At 38.4% G+C, this 25,567-nt stretch overlaps 1 protein-coding gene across 1 annotated transcript in view; it reads right to left on the bottom strand.

Moving 5' to 3' along the window:
* The window catches only part of L3MBTL4 (L3MBTL histone methyl-lysine binding protein 4), a gene marked incomplete at both ends in the record, with an annotated part of 345,501 nt that overhangs the window by 165,351 nt on the left and 154,583 nt on the right, over positions 1 to 25,567 (bottom strand). Inside the window, one exon of the mRNA XM_084252676.1 lies at positions 2,419 to 2,521. Coding sequence (XP_084108802.1) covers positions 2,419 to 2,521 — 103 coding nt within the window. The remainder of the gene's footprint in view (positions 1 to 2,418; positions 2,522 to 25,567) is intronic.

Genomic DNA, 25,567 nt, shown 5'->3' with positions numbered 1-25,567 from the left:
TTTCCCTGCCCCCACCCCCCATAGTGTCTCTCTGGTTCATAATTGTTCGTTGATTTTGATATTTTCTTTCTTATAGTTATTCTTTTTCCTGGTCTCTTATTTAGGTTTTCTAGATTCCTGCTATGAGTGAGACCATCCGGTATTTTTCTTTTTCTTTCTGGCTTATTTCCCTGAGCATGATCCCTTCCAGCTCCATCCATGTTGCTGCAAATTGCATGGGTTTATCTTTTTTGATTGCTGAGTAATATTCCATGGTGTATATGTACCACATCTTCTTGATCCAGTCATCTATTTTTGGGCATTTGGGTTGTTTCCAAAGCTTAGCTATTGTAAATAGTGCTGCTATAAACATAGGGGTGCAGGTGTTCTTTGGAATTGATGTTTCTGTGTCCTTTGGGTAAATACCTAGGAGTGGAATTGCTGGATCATATGGAAGCTGTATCTTTAATAGGTTGAGGAATCGCCATACAGCTTTCCATAGTGGTTGGACCGGTTTGCACTCCCACCAGCAGTGCAGGAGAGTTCCTTTTTCTCCACATCCTCCACAACATTTGTTGTTGCCACAGTGTTCTAAGGTTCTAAGGGACAGACCAACTGTGTGATCATGGTCTTGCTAACTTTGAGAATAATGATTCAAGTCTGAAGGAGGCACTAATATTGCTAATTATTTCATCCTGAAATACCCATCACCCAAAAATCTACCAGAAGAAGGCAGAACAAGGTTAATTCTCCCAGGGCTGTCTGCACAGCCTTCTGTGTTACTCAGGTTGGTAGCCGCTAGCCACGTGCAGCTACTGAGTATTTGAAATATGGCTGGTGTGACTGAGGAAATTAAGCCCTCATTTTATTTAATTTTAATTTAAGCAGATACATCTGACTAGTGATTCTCATACTGACTTTGCAGCTCTAGATTTAAAAAAACAAACAACATACTTGAGGAAATTTATTCAAAGTCACATACCCCTACAAAGAGGTTCTATCAAATTCACAGGGTCCTTGGGCGTCCCTGGTGGCGCAGCAGTTGAGCGATGGGCTGCGAAGCTGCCCGCAGCCTCTGCAGCACTGGTTCGATCCCAGGCCACTGGCGAGGGTCTGACATGGTGCGCAGACCTCTCCTGCCGCGCCTGCTGCTCCCCTCAGCAGAGTACTTTGGTCCTTCTGCCTGTTCTGTTCCCTGCTCTGGCTCTGGTGAATTCTCTCACCCTCCCGCGCTCCTGACTGTACCCAGTGCTTACTTAAATAAATAAATAAAATCCTTCAGAAAAAAAATTCACAGGTTCCTCCCCTAAGACAGACCAGCCTTAATGATGTGGCCACTCCTGTCTTTCTGTCCCTCCTTCTCTAAGGTAACACAATGCTGTCTCCACAGACCCAGTTCATAATCTGCGAGGTCACACCTTTACAACGTGATGACAGTGTCTTCACAACTTCAATTTATTTTTTATGGATACTATATTGTTTTCTTATTTAAATGCCAATTTTATATTTACACATACAGCATGTTCACATAGGCTACTTGGGAGTGTTTACAATTATTTCTTATATTAATATTTGTTTTGACTTATGAACAACTGTTCTGAGCCCTGTTTTCCTGGATTACAACCACCTGATAAAACAGGATTTCTTCTTTGATCTTTTTTATTCAAGCAAACATTTTCTAAATTCACATATTATTTGACTTAGCCTTTTCCCTATACATTTACCTATTACATATATTTTATATACTTGGTATTTGGACAAATGCGGCATCAGTTCTGTTCAGCTTTAATTTATATATTGGGTAACTAGGCCACCAATGTGAATAATTAATCTACATATTATTTATCAATTGAATTGGACAGAAAACACAGTAAGGACTTACACATTTGTGATTTTCTCTTACAAGCACACTATTTTTTCCACACTATTATCAAATATTTAAAACACAGGTATATCTATAATATAACTTCACACATATCAATATTTTTCTATTCTATCCCAGAATGACTGCATCTCCAAATGAATAAGAAAGAGAAAAAGAAATACAGGAAAGGTGAAAACAAGAAGAGGAAATGTAAGAAGTTCTGGAATTTCTCTAGAAGAAAGGGAAACTCAGCAATTGCATGGAGAAAATTCAGGACTAGGGTGGGACAGAGAATACATGTCAGTGTTCCACGTGAGCCCTCACCATGAAAGCTGTTAGTGCGCAGAGACTCTGGGGATGATGTGGGTGTGGGCTAGGTCTTGGTGTCGGGAAGACTCTAGGAAGGGTAGCGGTGGGCAGATAGCAGGAAATGTCCAGCAAGGGCCTTAGGAACATGGAAAAGGGAATAAAATCCAGAGGTGCCAAGGGAGTCAGTTATGATGCCACCTACATTGCTTATCTATATAATGATTTCATACACCCTTCACATCTTTTGAATAAGAAAAAATATTTACCTGTGGTGTCCTGAATACCGAGGACCACGGATATGGCCTATTCCTCTGCACCCTGGAGTAGGACAAACAGCTTGCCCTGGAAGGATTTTCACATCATTTGCTCCTTCAGGAAGTAAAAGAACATATCTTGAAAACAACCTCAGTAAAGAAAAACTGGAAAAACTAAAATATGTAAGTGAGATCCACTGAGACTTAACAAATTAAAAACAAACCTCCACTAGAAAATACTTACTGAGTACTTGTGACGTATATAAAATGACTTAGCAGAAAATATCAGGGTTATAATAGATAACACTAACAGCAACTAAAATTGGAGAACAAGAAAAACATAGAGACATAAAAAAAGATATAAGTACATTCACTTATAATTTTCAGAAGATAGTACTGGCAAAGGCAGTATAGCCATGAGTTGAGAAAGTAAGAAAGTGAGGTATGGTTTGTAGTTTCCCATGAAATTCCTGCCAACCATGGCGAATGCTGGGCAGAAACTGAGCTAGCAAATGCAGCTTGCAAGAGCAGAAACTGCCCTCCTTGTGCTTACTCAAGGAGCTGTCAAAGCTAGCTAAGAAAGAACTGTCTGACCCAAAGCCCTGCCCAGCTAGCGCACCACACCTTATCTATTCCAGACCAGATGAATTCTCTCCAGCCCAAGATGTGATTCATGCTACAGATTGTCACAATTAAACCCCTTCTGTGATTTTCTGTAGTTCTGGGTCTTATTTCCCAGATAACCCCATACTTTCTCCCTCCTCAGCTCTCAGACTTCCATTTTGTATTCAAGTTCCCTACTTCCTTGCCCTTCTGGTTGCTGGCTAGATACTATGTTCCAGAGCTTTCTTCAGGAAAAAAGTTCACTTTCTAATACCCCATGTGCCTCAGGATTGCTAAAGAAGCCAGTGCCCTTTTTCCCTTGCTGTGCCTTTTTTAGTCTATATTTCTTCATATTATTTTACAACTTCTGCTCTCTGGAGGATGACAACACCAGGTCCCATCACCACTGGCCTTCTCTGACTGCTCTCAGTTATGTGTCTGTTGCCCCACATCACTCAGGGAAGACTTCAGTGTCCAAAATAGACCTTTTCAAAATGCATATCTAACCATGTCCCTTCCCTTGTTAGCACTTTTCAGTGGGATTAAGTCCAAACTTCTGAGACTGGACCACATGATCTGACTCTGACTCCAGGAACGTTTTACTAGATTTTCCCCCTTATTCAATATTCATCCATTTTTGGCTTTTTCTATTTCTTGAACCCACCAGGGGTTTTGCATATTCAAGTTTCCTTCCTTCCTTCCTTCCTTCCTTCCTTCCTTCCTTCCTTCCTTCCTTCCTTCCTTCCTTCCTTCCTTCCTTCCTTTCTCTCTCTCTCTCTCTCTCTCTCTCTCTCTTTCTTTCTTTCTTTTTTAAAGATTTATTTATTTATGTATACAAGAACTGGGGTACAGCTGTGGGGGGTGAGAGGTGTGGAGGGTCTCTTCCCTAGCGGAGACAGAGTGGGGAACAGAACAGGCAGACTGGCGAAATACACTGCTGACAGGAGCAGCAGGCAAGTCAGGAGAGATCTGCTGAGCCATGTGGGTAGCTCCCTGGCAGGGGATCAAGCTCTTGCTGCAGCGGCTATAGATAGCCTCATAGGTTGTGCTCCTTGCTCTACCAGGGAGGCCCCCCGGGTAAGATTCTTATCTGGGTAAATCCTATTTGTCTTTTAGGTCACAGCTTTTATTTTATTTCCTCAGGCTAACTTGCGAGAGTAAGTTAGATTCCCACTTTACATAGCATCTACCTTGACTACAAATGAAATGATTATTTGTTTAATGCCTATTTCTCTTATTAATCTATAAGCCACAGATTGGATATATTTCAGGAAGACTGAGTGCCATTACTACCTTGTCTAACATATAGTTGTTGCTCAAGAAATGCTTACTGAATGAACAGATGAGTATTCCATCTTTCTTCCCTCATAATGCTTATAGTCTACAAACAAGGGTTATATATAGACCAGAAATTTAAATTGCAGTATTGTTATATTGTATAAAAATACTGACTGAGGTTTCCCAATGTGTGGTATTATTGGAAAAAATAAAATACCTCAAATATTAATACATTTTCATTAAATTTACTGAATAATAACAAAGTATGTCTTAGGTACTTAATATCTACTCAGGACTTTGTAAAACATCTTGAAGCATAGGTAGAAATAAATGTCTTATTCAAAGGTAGCTTTATTTATTTTTTTTTAAAGATGACACTTTTTTTTTTCTTGCATAGGAGAACCAGGGTATAGGCCAGAGGTGCGGGGCAGGGGATGGGGATGCTGAGAGGAGTCTCCAGAGTGGGGAGAACAGGCAGATACTGAAACAGACAGCTAAAAGGAGCAGTGGACAAGACAGGAGAGGTCTGCTGTGTCATGTAGGTAGCTCCCTGGCCAGGGATCAAACTCAGACTGTAGTGGTGATGCTGAGACTTAACCCCTAGGCCACCAGGGAGGCCCTAAAGGTATCTTTAAAAAAGAAAATAATTTTTAAATAAATTCAAAGAATTGATAGTTAAAAATTATAAACAAATATTTAATGAAGATATATGCTGTATCAGTCAGGAAATAAAAGTATCTATTAGAAAGAAAAAAAAAAGATTATAAATAGACTGTTTTTTCCAATTGTGTCTCACAATATACTACCAAGGGCACAGTGACAGAACCTAGAATGTAAAACCCATAAATAAACCTACAAATAGTTTGTAACAGCCATCCCAGACATAGTTTGGTGTGGGTAACATTCAACAAACTCATGTGATTATAAATTTCAACAAATGAATGTTATTAGGTTTAATGTACTTGATTAAATTAAGGTTTAAAGTGATCTTTTAAATATTTGCTGATATATATTTATATCCAGAGCCCTAATGGGTATATAATTCTCTCCTTGATGAATTTGTAAACAGCGGTATGACCTCGACTAATAGAGAAGAGTTATAACATTAAAACCACATCCAAGAGCATAACAAAGGAGTCAAGAAAAACATAAAAATAAAAATGCAGAGTTCTGAACAATTTTTTCAGTAAATTTCATATGATAAAGTTAATGGGTCAATTCAATGGTAAATTAGACAGTCATCCATTGGGGAAAATAAACCTATATAATCTGTAACAGTTTATATTATTACCTTGAGGATAAAGGGAACTTAAGACAAAATTAAAGTTTTTCTCCAGAAAATAACTGCATTTTCACCAAGAATATTTCACTTGTAACTTAAATATTTATAGAATTCAATCTCAAGGAAAAAAATTGTCGGCTTGAAATCAGTTCTTCAGAGAACATACCTGGCCATATTACCCTTTTATGGCATCTTTTTACTACTCTGCCTGAAATTATTTCCCTAGTTTATCTATTTATCACCTGTCTCCCTTTACTAGACTTCATCATTAATAAGACTAATCTATTGGCCTTAAACACTGACCTATCTAACTCACCTACCTTGCTTACCATAACATACCCAGCAATTATTACAGTGACTACACATGATGCGCACTGAATAATGTTTTATAAAAAAAGTCATAAGACAACAATTAACACTTGTAAGCATTAATTTAGGATATCCTGACATGACGCTATGAGATAATCACTGTTTTATTCTCATTCAGAGCTTAGTTTGTCTAATATCAATCGGCAGTTTTTTATTTCTAAATACTGTGGGCTACTTTTTATAACAAACAACATGAATAACTCCTAATTTATTCTAAGCCTTCTATGAAAATAAATCTAATGGCAGAGTTCTCTTTGCAAGAACAAACAAAAAACTGAAAATATCCTTTAAAGTGGAAATTATCTGAGTAAATTGCAATACTTCCTACATGATACTGCAGTAAAATGTCCTTTTGGTGCTCATTCACATAAAATTAGCATCTCTCAAGTAGGAAAAATAAACCTATCTTTGATTAAGCCATTGTAAACAGACTTTTCTGTTACTTGCAGCTGAAAAATCCCTGCAATAAGACAGTGATTTTATTTTGTTTTCCCTTTTGTGAAATCAAGCAATTGTTCTTCAACAAAGATTAGACATGCATGTAGGCATTAGACCTACTGTCCTGTGATGATGTAAGATGTTAAGGGCAAAATCAAGAAATAAAAGATACTGTACTCCTTTTTAAAAAATGAGAACGGGAACTATCCCTTATTTCAAAATCACCCAAACTGGCAGCCATAAGTGATGTGAATGAAAGCATTTATTATCCCACCCAGAATGGGTTAGAAGCTGAGATTATATGTCTTTTTTCAAGTGGGAAACAAGTTCCTTTCATTACTGTTATTTTATTTGGTATACAGATGACCCAGAGCAGCATTATAATACTGACACTAATTAAAGCAAATTAAGAGGATTTATTTATTTAAATATATATGTGTGCTCCAGATTGATGTTTGTCAGCATCAAAAAAATAAGGAACACCACTCTTATCCTTATTTGAACACTAATTACCCACTGCTGAGAATGTATTCAGTTCAACCTGACTCATTTAGCAAGATTTTTTTATAAGAGAGAAATGACATTAGGTGGCAAAATCCACTAAATCATATACAGCAAAGGCAAACAAATTTAAATGTCACCAAAAGCAGGCATATTCAAGTATCTATTTTTTCTTATTTTTTTAAATAAAAATACCCACTGAGGGTTATTTATTCTTTTAAAAGATACTGTACGCCTGTTATATCCCAGACAATATCCCAGGTACTGTAGATAGAGCAACAAGCCAAATGGAAAGAAAGACCTGGGCCCTAGTTGCTTAACTACTGGTGTCAAAGACCTAAGAAACTGCTGAGTAATTGTTAGTGACGGCACTAGGAAGATATATAAAGTGGGGTGAGGAGGAAAAAGTGATAGGATGGGAGTATAGGTACTTCTTTTTTTTAAGATTGATTTATTTATGCATACAAGGGCTGGGGTACAGGCCAGAGGTGCAGGGGTGAGAGGATTCATCAGAGACAGAGCAGGGAACAGAATAGGCAGGTCTACTGAAATGCACTGCTAAGGGGAGCAGAAGGTGAGACAGGAGAGGTCTACCGCGCCATGTGGGAATCTCCCCGGCGGATAGCTTCAGAGCACTGTACTCAACCTGCTGCACCACTGGGGAGGCCCCATATGTGGTGTTTAAAAACCATGGACTAGATGAGCTTCCACAGTGAGTTAATGTTGATGGAGAAGAGGCCTAAGGACTGAGTTATAGGAAACACAGTCTGCAGAGACTAAAAAGAAGGAACAAGAAAGGAAGCTGAGACGTCATAGTGGGGAGGGAAGTGAGATGAAAGCCAGGAGAAAAACTTGTTCCCTGGAGCAGGCATGTGAAGAGGGAGTGGGCGGCTGTGTGCATGATGGCATGGACTGGAGCCTGCACACAGGCTGTGGCAGCACACGGAGCTGTGATCATTACAACAGGAATGTTTTCAGTGAGTAGACCAGAATAAGTCCAACTGAAGGTCATGGGAGAATAGAAGGAAAAAAAGGAGAAAACACTGATGCACAGTATTTTTTTTAAAGATTTATTTATGCATATATACAAGAACCGGGGTACAGGCCAGATGTGTGGGAGGATGAGAGGATTCACCAGAGACAGAGTGGGGAGCAGAACAGGCAGAATGACTGAAATACACTGCTGAGGAGAGCAGCTGGCAAGACAGGAGAGGTCTGCTGCGCCATGTGGGTAGCTCCCTGGCTGGCTGGGATGGAACCTGTGCTGCAGAGGCTGCGGACAGCTTCATAGCTCTGCACTCAACCGCCTGCGCCACCAGGGAGGCCCATGATATACAGTATTTTTAATATTACTTTGGTTTGAGCAGTGATAGGCCTGTTTCAGAAAAGGAAAAATATGACAATATAGAGAGGTGTACTTGTAGGGAGCGGGCACACCAAGGGACAGGCCGGGGGAGCCAGGGAGGACTGAATGCTAATGGGATCAAGGATGCCCGCCAATGTCAGGAAGGGATGTCAAAGCCCATGTGGACAAAGGAAGGTGCTAGTGGACCCGGGGCTGGTAGGATGACCAATTTCTCCACTGTAATTCTTTCTTTTCTCAGAAAGATAGACAGTAAGTCAGCAATGGGGCAAGCAAAGCAGCAGTATAAAATCTAGAACAACAAAAAAGTCAACTATTTAAATACACACATGTTCTCATTTCAAATAATGAAGTTTTCGCTATTTTTATTTTGGATTGGAAACTTTTAGGTTAGTATCTTGTACTTTTCCCAACCCAACCCCCAGAGATTTGCATTACAGTTTGCTAAGAAGATTTAATGAAATAATTAGCCTTGAATGTTGAAAAACACAAATAATAAGCATATCTTTCAATCTGAAATTACAAGTTAATCACACCTATTCTCTACCTCCTAATGAAATTAAGAACAGTAAATACCCATTGTGCTGCAATAATGAGTTTTTCAAATAGAATAAGAAATTAATATAACCAAATACGATGCTTGCTTATATTAGATTGCAGGCTGTCAGATTTCATGATATATATATATATATATATATATATATATACACTATATATATATATATATAAAATACAATAATTTCCTTTCTGTGAAACAGAAAGGAAACAAAGGAATAAAAAAATCAGAATATAAATGTTATCCTTATTTGATGATGTAGAAAAACTTAAAGTATAACAATGACAGCATTAATAGAGGAAGGAAAATTAACCAGCCACTTAACACATTTAGGAAAACATTTATGAATATAGTCAAGTCTGAAGGAGACCAATAAATATAGTAACACTTACTAATTGTACCATATTGTACTTATTAACACTTACTGTACCACGTAAGAAAAGAGTGCACCAGAAATTAACAATTTTCTAAAAGTTCCTTCTACAGATCTGACAGTTTCTGAGCAGTGAAGGTAAAAAGTAAAACATGTTATATTGGTGTTTGCTCAATATTTAAAAGGAGAGATCAGAGCAGCTGGTAAAGTTTTTTCTTAGCAAAATATAATCCCCTTTGTCACATTTTGAGCTATCAATGAGAGACAAATAATGTAACGGGAAATTGATGAATCACACAAGGATTCCAGAAAAAGAAGATCTCATGGATACCTAAATATCGAGAAACAAGGTTTAGCTGGAAAATGGGACGATTTGACCAAAGGTATGCGTATCAAGCAACTTAGATCTAGGTAAGTATTGGTATGTGTCACTATAAGGTTTAGAGACAAGATAAAGAAGTGTGAATGGTATTAACTGACAAATGGTCATGATGGCATTGAAGAGGAAAGGGAGAAATACAGATTTAATTTGAAATAGTTCTCATTTAAATATCACAGTAGCACTTTGAAGAATTTATAGCATAAATTTATACACAGCTATTTCAATACATAAAGTTCAGTTTTCTACCGAAAAGCATAGGTTTTCATAAAATAGCAGTGTTTTGTAATCCAGTTTTTAACCTTTCAAAAAAAAAAAAAACAGGAAAATGACTCCCTTGGTTAATTGAAGAGAAAAACTGGGAGAGGACCTCATAATGCAAAAGCAAGAACTAAAAAAAAAAAAAAAAAAAAAACTTTAGGGATCATTGCCATACACAAAATAATTGGTTTATATGTAACTAAACTAGATTGAATTAAGCTTACTTCTAACTGATAACTTTCTTTTGAGAGACTGAAGGATAATAAGGTATTTTAAAGTACTTAATACACTATTGCCCAAAACAGTCATTTTTTTTCATTATTTTAAAGTGGGAATTCACAACAGATATACTTGCTATCTAAGACTCATTTATTTACACAAATTCAAAAAGATATTATATAAAACTATTTTATATAATAGTTGTATGTCCTGAAGCTCCTTTAGTTTGTTATATGGAACTGGTCTTTAAAAGTGATTAACTCGGTATGTGGCGTCATGTAAATGATCTTTTATGCATCTAAGTGATAAAGTTGCAAAACCTTCTCTTTCCCATCATTCGCTTTCTCACTCTCTATTTTGTTTCTCCATCTTCCTCTTCCTCTTTGTTTCCTTCACATTACCTCATGCATAGAGATATTAAGGGGAAGACAAAAGTATGATCGATCACTTGTGCCTTCTTTATTTCTAGAATTCTTCTCAAATGGAGGAGGTATGGTACAGAACTAAAACGGCAAGTCTAAATGGATGCTTATGAAGTTTTATGAGCTCCTAACCCCTGAACTGCTTTCCCCCTTTCACCAAAAGAAGGAACTATGTCACACATAATTTACTGAATAGAAAATCAAACTGAATAGCTGCTGACAGAAACATCATCTGTTCTTATAATCAAACAATTTATAAATATAAAAGTTGTTTAGAAGATTCCAAAGTGGGTGACTATAACATCTTTCTAATAATCTGCAAATTATATCTAAAGCAGTTAACTATGGCACCCATAATCCCTCCTCAAATTAATGTTGATGTAACATTAAAAACTTTCATTACCAATAAGCTTTTGGACAATCTTAATAGAAAATACTGTAAATCATCCCAAAAGCTCTTACATATATATATATATATATATATATGATTAATAATTACATTTCTCCTGTGGTTGCTATTCTTAACCTAACTTTAAGGTGAATGACATTTCCATATGAAATAATTTTGAATAAGCTTGGCAGAACAGCCACGCCTCTAATAAGAAGGAAATCCTCCCCCCCCCCAAATGTCTATAAAAGATGCTTGGATGAAATGGAAGGAGCAGTTCACTCTCCTCCAAGACCTGTACACCAGTGTATTCACTGGTGGCTTTGAATTCGTTTGGATTCAAACCTGAGAGGCAACGGCAAGTCTTTACTGAGTGTTAAGGGTTGGTGCTGCCCCAGAGGGAGTCTCATATAGGAAGAAGCACTAGATTAGACTTCCTACATTTTGCCTAATCAAAACAACAAATCACAACGTTCATTTTCATTACATATGTGTAGGTCAAGACACACCATCCAGAGGAGAGAAAGCTCCTGTGATATGGTGTGACCATTCAAATCCTAACTTGCCTCTGGCTATGCGAGTGTCCACAGGGATGGACCTCCGGGACTGTCTTTTCAGTCCAGCTTGAAACAGAACAACATGCCAGGCTCTGCCAGGCTAGAGTTCTTAGACACAGCAGGATCAGGAGAGCCTGAGAGTCCACTGCAGGAAGGAGGCAGGCTCCATTACTGGCATATACAGCTGGAAGAGACTCAGAAAAGTTTCAGCTCACAAAATCAGAATTCTAGAAGTAAGCTTCTGAATCTTACCTCCCACATGTTCTCCCATCAGGTTGGGAACTAGTGGCCTAGTCCATCCACAAATAAAGAAATAGAGGGTTTTTTTCTTTGTTGTGTTTTTTTTCTTTTTTTTTTTTCTTTTTTGCAAATAAGGAAAAATGGTTGAGAAAGTAAAATAACTTGTTCCAGAATGCTATGGCTTTTAAGACCAGAACAATTCCTAACTAGCTGTCTGTAGTTCTTCACTCTGCTATTCTGTCCAGTAAGCAACTGCCATAAAGAAAGCCTTACGTGTCGATACACAAATGTTCTGACCTCAACTATTCCAAGCTTTAAAGGATAGCAAGGGGAGCTGTGCATCTCAAGTGGGACAACTATCAGACAGGAACAGAATGAACTCTGAGTCCTCCCACTATGCTGCTCATTGTGAGCAGAAATGAGCATGCACACGGCTGGTTCCAGTCCTATCTGGCCCTCACAGTGCAGCAGCTTCCTGAGTGTGCAGTGGTCCTGGCATTTAAAGGTGGGATATGATTTTAATACAGCAGGAGCGTCGACTCACACCAATCACTTCACCTTATGTATAACAAGGGCCAAATACTAGTTTCAGTGACCAAGGCTAGCCCACTGTGCTGGGCTTACTAAGACACTTTCCAGTAATTGTGACAGCATATGTTTTGTCTTATTCACCACATTTAGAAGCTAATCCTAGAATTAGATATAAGTCCACTGTGTTGCTGAATTTTCCTTAGCTGCCTGGAATTATATAAAATTTGTTCAGAGGTGCTGCATGAAAAGATTCCTCTCCTATTCTGATGGGAATTCATGACAAAACAGGCCCATTGATATGAAAAAGAGAATGATAACTTTAAAGAAAATAATGGATGTTCTTATCAATCAAATATAACACAAACTGCACATTAGAGGACAACATTTCCACAACATTTTTTTAACTCTGCTTTACAATTTGTTGGGACATAAAGACTTCAAATGCTCAGGAAAACAGTCAAGTAAAGCAGCAATAAGGAGATGTAGGAGGAGAGGGTAGTAATGAGGAAGGCAATTGTATGCTATCAGCAGCCATATCCCCACTCTTGACGGTTTTCAACTACCTGGTGACTCCAAAAATAATACTCCATAAATATTTTTTTGTGCGAAGAAATGATGCCAATGAAATTAGAAGCATTTTAAAGAATGCTCTAGGGTGGGTGAGAAGCAGCTAAGGACCATCCAGCAGTGACGTCAAGTATAATAGGGAATGGCTACTGGCTGGTCAAAGTCTTTCTGACTTTGAGTTCGCAGCTCCTAGAATGAGAAGCTCCTAAATATGTCAATCCTGTGAGCAGATTATGGAAGGAAGGGCTCTGGTCACTGTTGCCAGGTGTACAGGTGCAGTAAGTTGTTAGCCTAAAGACCTATAAAAGGTATTCTGCTGGCTATTAGAACGACAGTCATCTGATGTGCTGAAGTGAAAACTACTGCCTTGCTTAGGAAAAATATTCCAATTTTTACTTTCTGTTTGAAATGAGTATCAAAGCATATGTAAAAAGAGACATATAAGCCAAAAGCTCTTAGTTCCCAAATATGCCATAAAATTATCAGTTGTTTAAGTGTGTTATTTGCATTGTCCATTGAATTTTAGATTTATGTACTTTTTTCTATAAAATGCACCTTCTTTATTTTGGACACTTTCATTTCAGAACAAAATAAACAAGAAGCACAATACACAACCTCCAAAACATTTGTCAATGTGGGAGGTAGGATTTGAGACCCTCCTATTCTTCTTCAGAAAAGACAGCAAAGAATGAAAAAAAAAAAAAAAAACACCAGCTATATCAGCAGAGGGAACACCAGGTGGGCACGGCCACTCAACGTTGCTGGGGAAAGAGATAGGGGACACTGTACAGAGGGCACAGGGTCAGCAAGAGAAATTCCTGGTCTACTTCTTCCATGTGAGATGAATCCTCATCACCTGAGGCGGGGGGTGGGGGTGGGAATCTTGTGAGAATGAGCAGCACTGGGCTCTCTGCTACCACGCCATCTTCATAAGTACCCAAACCTACGTTGGCTGGAGGGGGTCTGGGGATCATCAAGTGAGAAGCCAAAAGAGAGCAGCACAGTTTCCAACAGTAGCACCACCAGCTCTGTAACAGGTGCCTCATTCTTGTCCACCTCTCCCTTCTGCTGCAACATCTCTGGGGGGGCGGTGGTTGGGTTGATCTCCAGGTGCTTTTGGACCATTGTGTAGCCCAATGGAAAGCTGTCCTGAGGCACCTGGGCGGGCGTGATCTGTTCTGTGCTTTGTGTAGCAGCTCAAGGAATTTGATGGGAAGAACCTGGTCTCAGTTACCAAGGAGGGCCTGAGGCTGCCTGAGGCTGCAGAAGAGAAGAAGAAAACGGAGGAGAGCAAGGCCAACTTTGAGAACCTCTGCAAACTCATGAAAGAAAACTTGGCTAAGAAGGCTAAGAAGGTGTCAGTCTCCAATAGACTTGTGTCTTTGCCTATTTCACTGTGACTACACCCACGATTAGACAGCCAATGGGGAGAGATCATGTGTATTTTCAACTTCTTGATTCTTAGTTGCTTAGAAAGCAGAGTGAAATGATAAACCAACACACAATAATTCCTATATGGTTTCTTTCATAATGCAAATATGTGTTTACATTGAAAATATCTGAATCTATCTTCATTCCAGGGAGTCATTTAAGGGTATATATATTTATAAAATAAAACTAAGAAGATTTTAATCTTTCTAATACAATGAAAGACAAATGAACAAAGCATCCCCAAGATGCTAATAAGCTTAACACTAAACCTACCTTTAAAGTGAAACCCAGAGTTGCCCTGACACACTTCCCATGTCTAGTCCATACACCAAGTTTGAGAGAAGGTATTGGTGTGAATAGGAGAAAGAATTTTTGGAGGAGGAATCTGAATATTTTCACATAAAATCCTAGGGTCTCTTGCAGCCCTGTAGTGCCTCCCATGTGACCTCTATTGAACCATACAGTGGCACCTGTTCACAGGACTATCTCTCCACAGAGTTTCATCACCTTGGTCACCACTGCAGAACTATTGTACTACAGAACTTCCCAAGCCCTTGCACAGTGCTCAGTATGTTCTAGATACCAAAGAATATTCAATGACAACAGCAACACTACTCTCTCAGATGATAAAACCTTTCTTCTGATAATCACTTAATGACTCGTTTCCATGAATCAGGCCCTGTACAGGGAAATTGGAGCAGGAGTATAATAATTGCATCTTGTCCCTTACCTCTTCCCTTGAAAGTATTAAGGTCTTCTGAAAAGAATTAAAACTTTCAGAGAAATGCTGAAAAATCTCCTAGCCAGTTCAGGATGTCCACCAAACTTTCACATGTTGACACCCACAAATCTATGGTCAGATATGACACCTAAATTAGGGTAGGTTAAGAATCTATAACATTTTACCTTATAATCAAACTACTGAGTTATTTAATAACTTTCGGAAGGTAGTTATGTATTTATTTTAAAATATCAGTGACTACACAGAGCTGTACCTTGTTTAGATGCAATCTATCAGGGTCAGTAATGGGACAAGGGACTTTCTCGACACATCACATCTCAGCTGTAAACAACAGTGAACCTCAATGAGAAAGTAACCTACAAAAATCATTCCAAGTAAGCACTATATTCCTAATGACCAAGTTCTAGAACAAAGTTAATAAATTCTGCCCTTACACCTCCAGAAGGTAGGACACACAGGATAAATACTTCAACAAGTATCATTTAAAAGAGATAATACCATTAAGATTGTAAGTACATTTTAAAATGTATTATTTTTCCTTGATAAGTCTATCATATAAATCTGTAATTAAGGACTTCTAAAATAGCTATTTTTTTTTAAACACAATATGCTGTAATTGTCTATTAAGTCAATGAGTACTTGGGGACTCTTAAAACTGCTGATTACTTGCTTGCTTGTTTTTTGGAAGAACAAGTATTAAAGATTCCTTATGAAATGAAAAATTTGCTGTTAGCTGGCTAAGTTGACAATCTTTCCTTTTTCATGAGAAAGACATCTATCCACCTTCATAGTCATTGTTCCAGATCTGGACTATAATTGCATTGACTCTTGTTTATAATCTAAGTGAATTTCCATATCTGAAAAAATAAAATATTTCTAGTTATACAGGGTCCCAAATGTTCATCAGAGGGCTTATTAATCATTCATTTCTTAATGTAGACTTAAGTATTTTATCTCTCTTAATAGGATAAGCAATGTACCAGACCATATGGTATATTTAAAAATCACTCTGTTATATTTAAATGTTTGTTGTATAATGAACCAAATGGAATAAAACTGATTTATATCTTTTATCAAGTTATGTTCTATTATGTTTAACAAACAAATAAATTAGCAATGTTCACAGTCTTTAATATAAATTATAGAAAATATATATTTATGTTTTGTATGATTATTCTATTAATGCACCTTTTAACTTCACAACAGTGCTTCATTTAATTTACTTTGTAATTAGACATCATAACTACTTCCAAATATAAATCAAAGAGAAGCTAAAGAAAGAACAATGTCAAAATTATTTAGACATGGAAGCCAGCTAGGAAATCTCCTTTTTCTGCCTGTCAACTTCCTATTTATGAATGTTTCCTCTGTTGGCAGTGAGGGGAGGGTGTTTTGGCTCATGTCTCTCCTTGGCCTGACTACACTAATTCCATAGCTACTGCTCAAGATTTCATTTCATGAAGGTTGCAGATGAGAGCCAAGGTAGCCTCTAAAGATGCATATTGTTAGGTAGCCTCTAAAGATGCATATGTCATATGATTAATCAACAACTCTTAGACAGAGAAATATACAGATAAATATCTACTGGAAACCAGGAACCAGATACTGGATAAACAGTTACAGACACAACACTCAATGGCCCTCCATCCATGAAGCTTACAGTATCATGGGGATTACTGACAACATCAAGAAAACAGGCAACCAAAATATTTACATATTGTGATATGCACTGTAGAGAAAAGGTGTAATGGGAAATAATCGTGGTGGTTGTTCTTTATACAATGGCCAGCGAAGGTTCTCAGCACTGTGGAGAAAAGGTGTATGTAATGGAAAATAATCGTGGTGGCTGTTCTTTAGACAATGGCCAGGGAAGGTTCTCAGATGGAACCAAATCAGATGAATTCTAAAGGATGAGACAAAGCTATCTATCAGAAGAGCAGGCAGAACATGCTGGGTGGAGAAGACAGCATAGCCTGGTGTGGAAAGAATTTGTGTACAAGAAATTGAAAGAAAGGGGTAATGGAGAAAACAACAGGTGAAAGGGAGATAAGAAGGTGAGACAATGTAGTTACATTCTTTCTCTCTTCGTGTATTTCCCCCCTCTGTCCTCATTTCCCCCTCTTCAGGCTGGCACTGGAGTAGGTACTTACATATGTATAGGGAGCCCCAAAATTAAACTGGGGCAATAGCTAGCTATTTACTTCCTTAGGAATACTAAAGAGTGGTAGACCACCAGGCAGAAGGGGAAGATGTGGCAATGTCTACTGGCCATTAGAACCCAAGGTAGAAATTCTGCTCTGGTATAACCTGTGTGGAATAGAGAAGGGAGAAAGTTCTTTCATGCCTCTGGTGGGAGGCACAGGGTAAGTAAGTAAAACATTGATATGTGAGCAGCAGCCTGGGGTCAAGATGCAAAAGCCACATAGGGACCAGGACAAACAATAAGGACAACTCATGGTGGAGAAAGTACGAATCCTGGCAATTCCTTCCAGGCTTAAAAAGGATTCCTTTTTATGGAAAGGGAAAGTGAGCCTTTTCTTTAGAACCAGCTGCACTCCCTGAGAGTGAATGATGTGCAGTTAGTACAGACTTCCGAGATAAGAGTCTGTGCTGCAATGCCAATTTTATTTTTTACCACCCATTTCTTATCATGCCTCACGCAACACTGCTGATGCTACAAAAGAAAGGTGCCATCCCTTACTGGAAACCCAGACTCAACACTCCCATGGGTCCCTCTAAGGTTGGGACCTCAGAGCAGTTAGGCTGGCCACCCATCTGTGTGAACATAGGGTAATGGGGAGGAAGACTTACATTATTTTATTTTATTTATTTTAAGTTTGTTTTTTTTTAAAGATTTATTTATTTATTTATACAAGCACTGGGTACAGTCAGTAGTGCGGAAGGGTTAGAGAATTCGCCAGAGCAGGGAGCAGAATAGGCAGACGGACAAAACGCACTGCTGAGGGGAGCAGCGGGCGCGGCAAGAGAGGTCTGTGTGCCTTGTGGGCCCCTCGCCGGCCAGCCGGGATGGAACTGGCGCTGCACAGGCTGCGGGCAGCTTCGCAGCCCAGCGCTCAACCGCTGCACCACCAGGGAGGCCCAACTTACATTATTTTAAAAGCACACACTGAAGGGCCCAGAGAAGTCAGGAAGTACATTCTCGGCAGGACCAGAGACTCCCCTCTGTCTCTACCAAGTGATGCAAAAACGGTCATCTCCCCCGCACCTCCCCCAATGAAAGGGTGGACATGTTGGGCTTGAAGGATTTTGTCAGTTTTACATTCCACATTCACACCTTTGTTGACTCCAAGGATGGAGCATTTTCTAGGTTGGCTCAGACTTTCTGCGATTATGAATCAAATCCTCTCTCCTATGTCTACTTGTTTTTATACTCAGGCAGAAAGAGCAGCTCTGCTCTTCTCCAGTGTGTGACTCATAGTATTTGGTATGCACAGCACAAATGGTGAGGCCAGGCAAGTCTGATAGGCAAGTCTGAGAGGCCACATGGGGGTGTTCTCCCTGGGGGTGGAGTGGCCCACTGTGTCACCCCACAGGTCACCAGCTCGTCATTGCATGTTTTCGGCATTTTATCTGTTCCCTGATGAATAAAGTCTATTAGTCACCAAGGGTGCATCCAAATCTATGTTTGACTTTTAAAAGTGGTTCTTTTGTCTCAGTTACATCTATCTTACTAGAGGCACTGAAACCTGCCACAATTTTATTTTATTATTTCTATTTCCACCTTAACACATTGCCAAAGCATTTCCATGCAATCAAATATAATCAGTTTAACTTCACTTCTGACAGTGTTTTTTTAAAGCAATGGTTGAAAGGGAAAGGAGGATGAAATAAATATAGAAGAATTACACTTATACAATATAGGCATTTAGGAAAAAAGCAATTGGACAAATATTCACTGAGCATTCACTGTACGAAGGACACAGACTAAGGCATTTCAGTCTATGAAGCAAGTAACTGGAGTGGAGGAGGAGAGATGACTAAACACATTCAAAGAAACTGGCCTATTTGCAGACTGACACATTCCATTTGGATACTTCGAGCGTTTTCTGACAAGTGTTTACCACCTGCACAGCTGCAAAGAGCTTAAGGAGTAAAGGTGAGTAAATCGAAGATCCTGCTCTTGAGGACCTCGGGTTCTAAAAGGGGAGTCACCCATCCATCCGTTCAGTGTCTATCATGTGGGTTCCAGACTGTAACCTGTGGAGGTGGTACTGAGAGAACAGAAACAAGAAAATACACTAATTCATGGAGATCCGTGAGAACTTCCTATCAAGAAATGCAGAGGCAGCTAAGGGGTTTAAAAAGGCAGGGCTGCTGTCTGTGGACAGCTGGGGCAGCGGCATCTCTGAGAGGGGACATCTGAGCAATGCTCTGGGAGCATGTGACGGGCACCAAGCTCCAAGGCAAGGGAACAGCAGAGGCAGTAGTGGAGGTGAGGCTGGTGTGCAGTGTAGCCAGCACTGGGTGAACAAAGACCAGTGAAAAGCCCTGCTGCACAGGTGACCTGAGGCAGGTAAGACCTCTAGGTGATGGGAGGCACTTTGGAAGGAACTTATGTGACCTTGTAAGCTTTCAGGTCATGGGCCCAAGAGTGGCAAGAAAAATGTAACTGCAATACAACAGAAGATTAGACAAAATGCCACAAGATGACAAGGATGAAGAGACAATTCATCACCCCAATGGCATCAGACAAAGGCCTAGAGATGAGGTGACCACAGAGGTCTTCTGCCCAAATGCTAGCAAGATAGGTACAGATCCTACCCAGAGGCAGAGAGGCCTTACATACAGGCTGAGAAGAGAGGGAGCAGAACTGTACCACTGCCTAAATCAAGGACAAAGGAATGGTAAACTGCGCTTAATATAGAGAAGGCTCAGATGAGAAGTGGTTATCTATTTAACAATTAGAAAGCCACTGAACAACAGTAAGAATGAGTGTGTTTCACTGGTGGTATATTTACAATTGTGATATTGTGATTTATAATGAGAAATGCGTATTAGCTTTTCTTTGCTGGCACAGAGTTTCTAAAACCCTTGGAATTTCTTGTGATGAGAGCAAAAAAGATGTTTTTGTTATGTTAATGAGGTGAATTTTGGAAAGCACCTAAGGATGGGGACTAGTTGCTACGGGAACCAACCACTTGATTTGAGAGTTGGAACTTTCAGTCTCATTCCTAGGCCTCGGGGATGGGAGAAGGGACTGGAGATTGACTTTAATCACCAATCAGGACTGATATAACTGAGTGTGCCTCTGTGATGAAGTCTTCACAAAAACCCAAAAGGATGTGGTCTGGAGAGATTCTAGACTGGTAAACACCTGGGGGTGGTGGGGAAGTGGCATCTCCGAGAGAACATGGAAGCTGTGCACGTATTCCCATATGCTTTGCTCTCCCCAGCTCTTCCACCTGGCTGTTCTTGAACATATCTTTTCATAATAAACTGATTATTTAGTGAGTGAGATATTGTTCTGAATTCTGTGAGCCATTGTAGCAAAACTTAGGTGACAACCTGGACAACCTTGTATCTGAAGGGGAGGGGCAGTCTTGTAGGGCTGTGCACTTTACCTGATGCTATTTCCAGATGGTGTCAGAGCTGAGTCCAATTGTAAGACACCCAGCTGGCAATGGAGAATTGTTTAGACTTGGCGGAAAAACCCACACATAGAAACTAGGTACAGAATTGCAACAATACATTTAAATCTTTTTTTAAAGAACAGCAAAATTTGTTAGTTCTCAATTTAATGGGGTGATAAGGCCTGTTTATCCTAAATCTAAATCAATAACTCTAGATGTTTTGAACTGTCTTAAATGTAATTCAATATCCACTCAGACATCAACAATCCCTTTATGGATATGCAATTATAACAAGTACTTAGAGAAAAAAATACTGATTTTGTACGCTTTCGGAAATAATGTCAACTCAATTCCTAGATCAAGAAATAAATGCCCAGAAAGCAACTGTGCCTGTGCTTTTCCCCAGCCCTATTACTGACTGAAGGGCCACTGTCTACCAGACAACTAAAAGCAGCCATTAAAGTATTTAATCTCATAAACCCGCAAGTCTCAGAGATTAAGCAATTTACCCAAAGTAATAGAATCAGTCAATACAGAATGCAAATTTAAATACAAATTTTTCTAACTCCCATGTCCACATCTTCTTGCTTCTTAAATTGGGTTCTCAAAGCATGAAATATTAAGTATTGCATTGCCTCACAGAGTAAATAATCTGAGTATATACTTACCAATATAGTAAAAGAAATGAACTCTTTATTTACAGAAATTTACATCAAATGTGATTAGGATTACAGTTTTCAAATAATAAGATTAAAAAGATTATAACTAAAGGCAATAGAGATAGGCATGGGTTTTTGTAATTTTTTGGGGGGGATTTGATAGTTTCATATATTTTATTTACTTTTTTTTAAGTTTCAAATATTTTTTTAAATAATAAATTTTATTTTTATATTCCCCATACAATTGCAAAACCCCATTCTGACCCCAATCCCTCCCCTCCAGCCCCCCACACCCCAAAAAGTGTCTCTGGTTCATAGTTTTTTGTTGATTTTGATTTTCACTTTATTATAGTTATTCATTTTCCTGGTCCCTTATTTAAGTTTTCTAGATTCCTGCTATGAGTGAGACCATCCGGTATTTTTCTTTTTCTTTCTGGCTTATTTCGCTGAGCATGATCCCTTCCAGCGCCATCCATGTTGCTGCAAATTGCATGTGTTTATTTTTTTTGAATGCTGAGTAATATTCCATGGTGTATATGTACCACATCTTCTTGATCCAGTCATCTATTTTTGGGCATTTAGGCTGTTTCCAAAGCTTAGCTATTGCAAATAGTGCTGCTATAAACATAGGGGTGCAGGTGTTCTTTGGAATTGATGTTTCTGAGTCCTTTGGGTAAATACCTAGGAGTGGAATTGCTGGATCATATGGAAGCTCTATGTTTAGTAGGTCCAGAAATCTCCACACAGCTCTCCATAGTGGTTGGACCAGTTTGCACTCCCACCAACAGTGCAGAAGAGTTCCTTTTTCTCCACACCCTCGCCAACATTTGTTGTTGCTAGTTTTTTTTAATATGTGCCATTCTCACTGGTGTAAGATGGCATCTCATGGTAGTTTTGATTTGCATTTCCCTGATTACAAGTGATATTGAACATTTTTTCATATGCCTGTTGGCCATTTGCATTTCCTCTTCAGAGAAGTTTCTTTTTAGCTCCTCTGCCCATTTTTTGACTGGATTATTTTCTTTGATTTTGTTGAGTCTCATCAGCTCTTTGCAGATTTTTGTGATCAGTCCTTTATCATTAGATTTGTGTGCAAGAATATTCTCCCAGTTGGTGGGGTTTCTCTTTGTTTTTGTTATTGTCTCTTTTGCTGTGCAGAAGCTCTTTAATTTGATGTAGTCCCAGCTGTTTATCTTTGCCTTCACTATCACTGATTTAGGTGATGTGTCTTTAAAGATGTCTTTGATGTGCAAATCACGTAGTGTTTCGCCTATATTTCCTTCTATGTATTTTATGCTTTCAGGTCTTATGTCTAGTTCTTTAATCCATTTTGAGTTGATTTTTGTGTATGGTGTGAGGTAGTGGTCAAGCTTCATTCTTTTGCATGTAGTGACCCAGTTTTCCCAGCACCATTTATTGAACAAACTTTCTTCGCTCCAATGCATAGTCTTTGCTCCTTTGTCAAAGATTAGTTGACCATAAATCTGTGGGTTTATTTCTGGATTTTCTATTCGATTCCATTGGTCTGTGTGTCTGTTCTTGTTCCAATACCATGCAGTTTTGATGATTATGGCTTTGTAGTATAGTTTGAAGTCTGGGAGTGTGATGCCTCCATTCCCTTCTTTCTTTTTCAGGAGAGCTTTGGCAATTCGGGTTTTTTTGTGATTCCATATGAATTTCATCAATAATTGTTCTATTTCTTTGAAGAATGACATTGAAATTTTGATTGGAATAGCATTGAATCTGTATATTGCTTTTGGTAGGATGGCCATTTTAATAATGTTTATTCTTCCAATCCATGAGCAGGGGATGTCTTTCCATTTCTTTGTGTCTTCTTCTATTTCTTTTAACAGTGTTTTATAGTTTTCTTTGTATATGTCCTTTACCTCTTTTGTTAGATTTATTCCCAAATATTTGATTTTTTTGTTTCAATAATAAAAGGGATTTTTTTTTTATTTCTTCTTCAGATTTATTGTTTGTATATAGTAAGGCTACTGACTTTTGTGTGTTGATTTTGTATCCTGCCACTTCACTGAACTGATTGATGAGTTGAATTAGTTTTTCTGTGGGGTTTTTGGGTTTCTCTATGTATATTATCATATCATCTGCAAATAGTGATAGTTTGACTTCTTCTTTTCCTATTTGGATTCCTTGGATGTCTTTCTCTTGTCTTATTGCTCTGGCTAGGACTTCCAGTATTATATTGAAAAGCAGTGGTGAGAGTGGACATCCTTGTCTTGTTCCAGATCTTAATGGAATTGCTTTCAGCTTTTCACCATTGAGAATGATACTGGCTGTTGGCTTCTCATAGATGGCCTTTATGATGTTGAGGTATGTTCCTTGTATCCCAAGAATTTCAAGGGCTTTTATCATGAATGAGTGTTGCACTTTGTCGAAAGCTTTCTCAGCATCTATTGATATTATCATATGGTTTTTATATTTCTTTTTGTTGATGTGTTGGATAATGTTGATTGATTTTCGGATGTTGAACCATCCTTGTGTCCCTGGAATGAATCCTACTTGGTCGTGGTGAATTATCTTATGGATACATTGTTGGATTCTGATAGCTAAAATTTTGTTGAGGATTTTTGCATCAGTGTTCATTAGGGAGATTGGCCTGTAGTTTTCCTTTTTTGTGTTGTCCTTGTTCGGTTTTGGTATTAGTGTAATGTTGGCTTCATAGAACGTGTTTGGTATTGTCCCTTCCTTCTCAATTTTTTGGAAGATTTTGTGAAGGATAGGCACTAATTCATCTCTGAATGTTTGGTAGAATTCATTTGTAAATCCATCAGGTCCTGGGCTTTTTGTTTTTGGGGAGGTTTTTGATTACCATTTCAATTTTGCTGCCTGTAATTCGTCTGTTTAGGTGTTCTATTTCTTCTTTATCTAGCTTTGGGTGATTGTAGAGTTGTAGGAATTTGTCCATCTCCTCTAGATTGTTGAACTTGTTTCCATATAACTGTTCATAGTAGTTACTGATTATTCTTTTGATTTCTGCTGTGTCCGTTGTGATTTCTCCTCTTTCATTTATGATCCTATTTATTTGTGCTTTCTCCCTTTTTTCCTTTGTGAGCCTGGCTAGGGGTTTGTCTATTTTATTGATTTTTTCAAAGAACCAGCTCTTGGTTTCATTGATCTTTTGGATTGTTTTTTTAGTTTCAATTTCATTTATTTCTGCTTTGGTTTTTATTATTTCTTTTCTTCTACTGGTTTTGGGTTTTTTTTTGTTGTTGTTCTTTTTTTAGATCTTTGAGCTTCAAGATTAGGTTGTTTCTTTGAGTTCTTTCTTGTTTCTTGATGTGAGCTTCTATTGCTATATATTTTCCTCTTATTACTGCTTTTGCTGCATCCCATATATTTAGGATATTGGTGTCCTCCTTGTCGTTCAATTCAAAGAATTTTTTAATTTCTTCTTTGATCTCCTCATTAGTCCAGTGATCTTCCAGTAGTGTGGTTTTTAATATCCATGAGGTAGGAAAGTTCCTTGCCTTCTTTTTATGGTTTATTTCTAGTTTGATGCCTTCATGGTCAGAAAAGATGGTTGGTATGATTTCAATCTTGTATCTGCTGATATTTGTCTTGTGCCCCAGTATGTGATCGATCCTGGAGAATGATCCGTGTGCACTTGAGAAAAATGTGTACTCCGTTTTTTGGGGGCTTAGTGTTCTATAGATGTCTGTTAAGCCCAAATGCTCTAGGTCCTTATTTAGAGCTTTAGTTTCTTTACTTATTTTTTGTCTTGTTGATCTATCCATTGTTGATAGTGGTGTGCTGAAGTCTCCCACTACGTATGTGTTTTCTCTGATGTCTATTTTCAGCGAGGACAACAGTTGTCTGATATATTTTGGTGCTCCTTTGTTTGGTGAGCATATGTTAATGAGTGTCATTTCTTCTTGAAGTATTGTCCCCTTGATCATAATGTAGTGACCGTTGGGTCTCTTTATTTTTTTGAGTTTGAAGTCTGTTTTATCTAAGTATAGCTGTTCCTGCTTTCTTATTTGGTCCATTTGCTTGTAGGATTGTTTTCCATCCTTTAACTTTGAGCCTATTTGTATCTTTTGTAGCTAAATGTGTTTCCTGGAGACAGCAAAAGGTTGGGTTTTGTTTCTTAATCCATGCTGCAACTCTGTGTCTTTTTATTGAAGAGTTTAGTCCATTTACATTTAGAGTTAATATTGATATGTTAGTATCTGTATTTGCCATTGTGTTTGTCTTTCCTTTCATTTTATTTATTTATTCTTTTAATAACTTTTTTTTGGCCTTCTTTCATTGTTATTCGTCCCTCTGAGGTTCTGGCTTTAGGGTTCCTTGTAGTATTTTTTGGAGTGGGGGTTTAGTCGTAATGAAATTCCATAGTTTCTGTTTGTCTGGGATGGTCCTTATTCTTTCTTCATAGAAGAAGGAGAGCTTT

Source organism: Talpa europaea (assembly GCF_964194135.1).
Source record: "Talpa europaea genome assembly, chromosome: 13".
In the NCBI taxonomy this organism is placed as follows: domain Eukaryota; kingdom Metazoa; phylum Chordata; class Mammalia; order Eulipotyphla; family Talpidae; genus Talpa; species Talpa europaea.
This window is presented reverse-complemented; position numbering and strand designations above follow the sequence as displayed.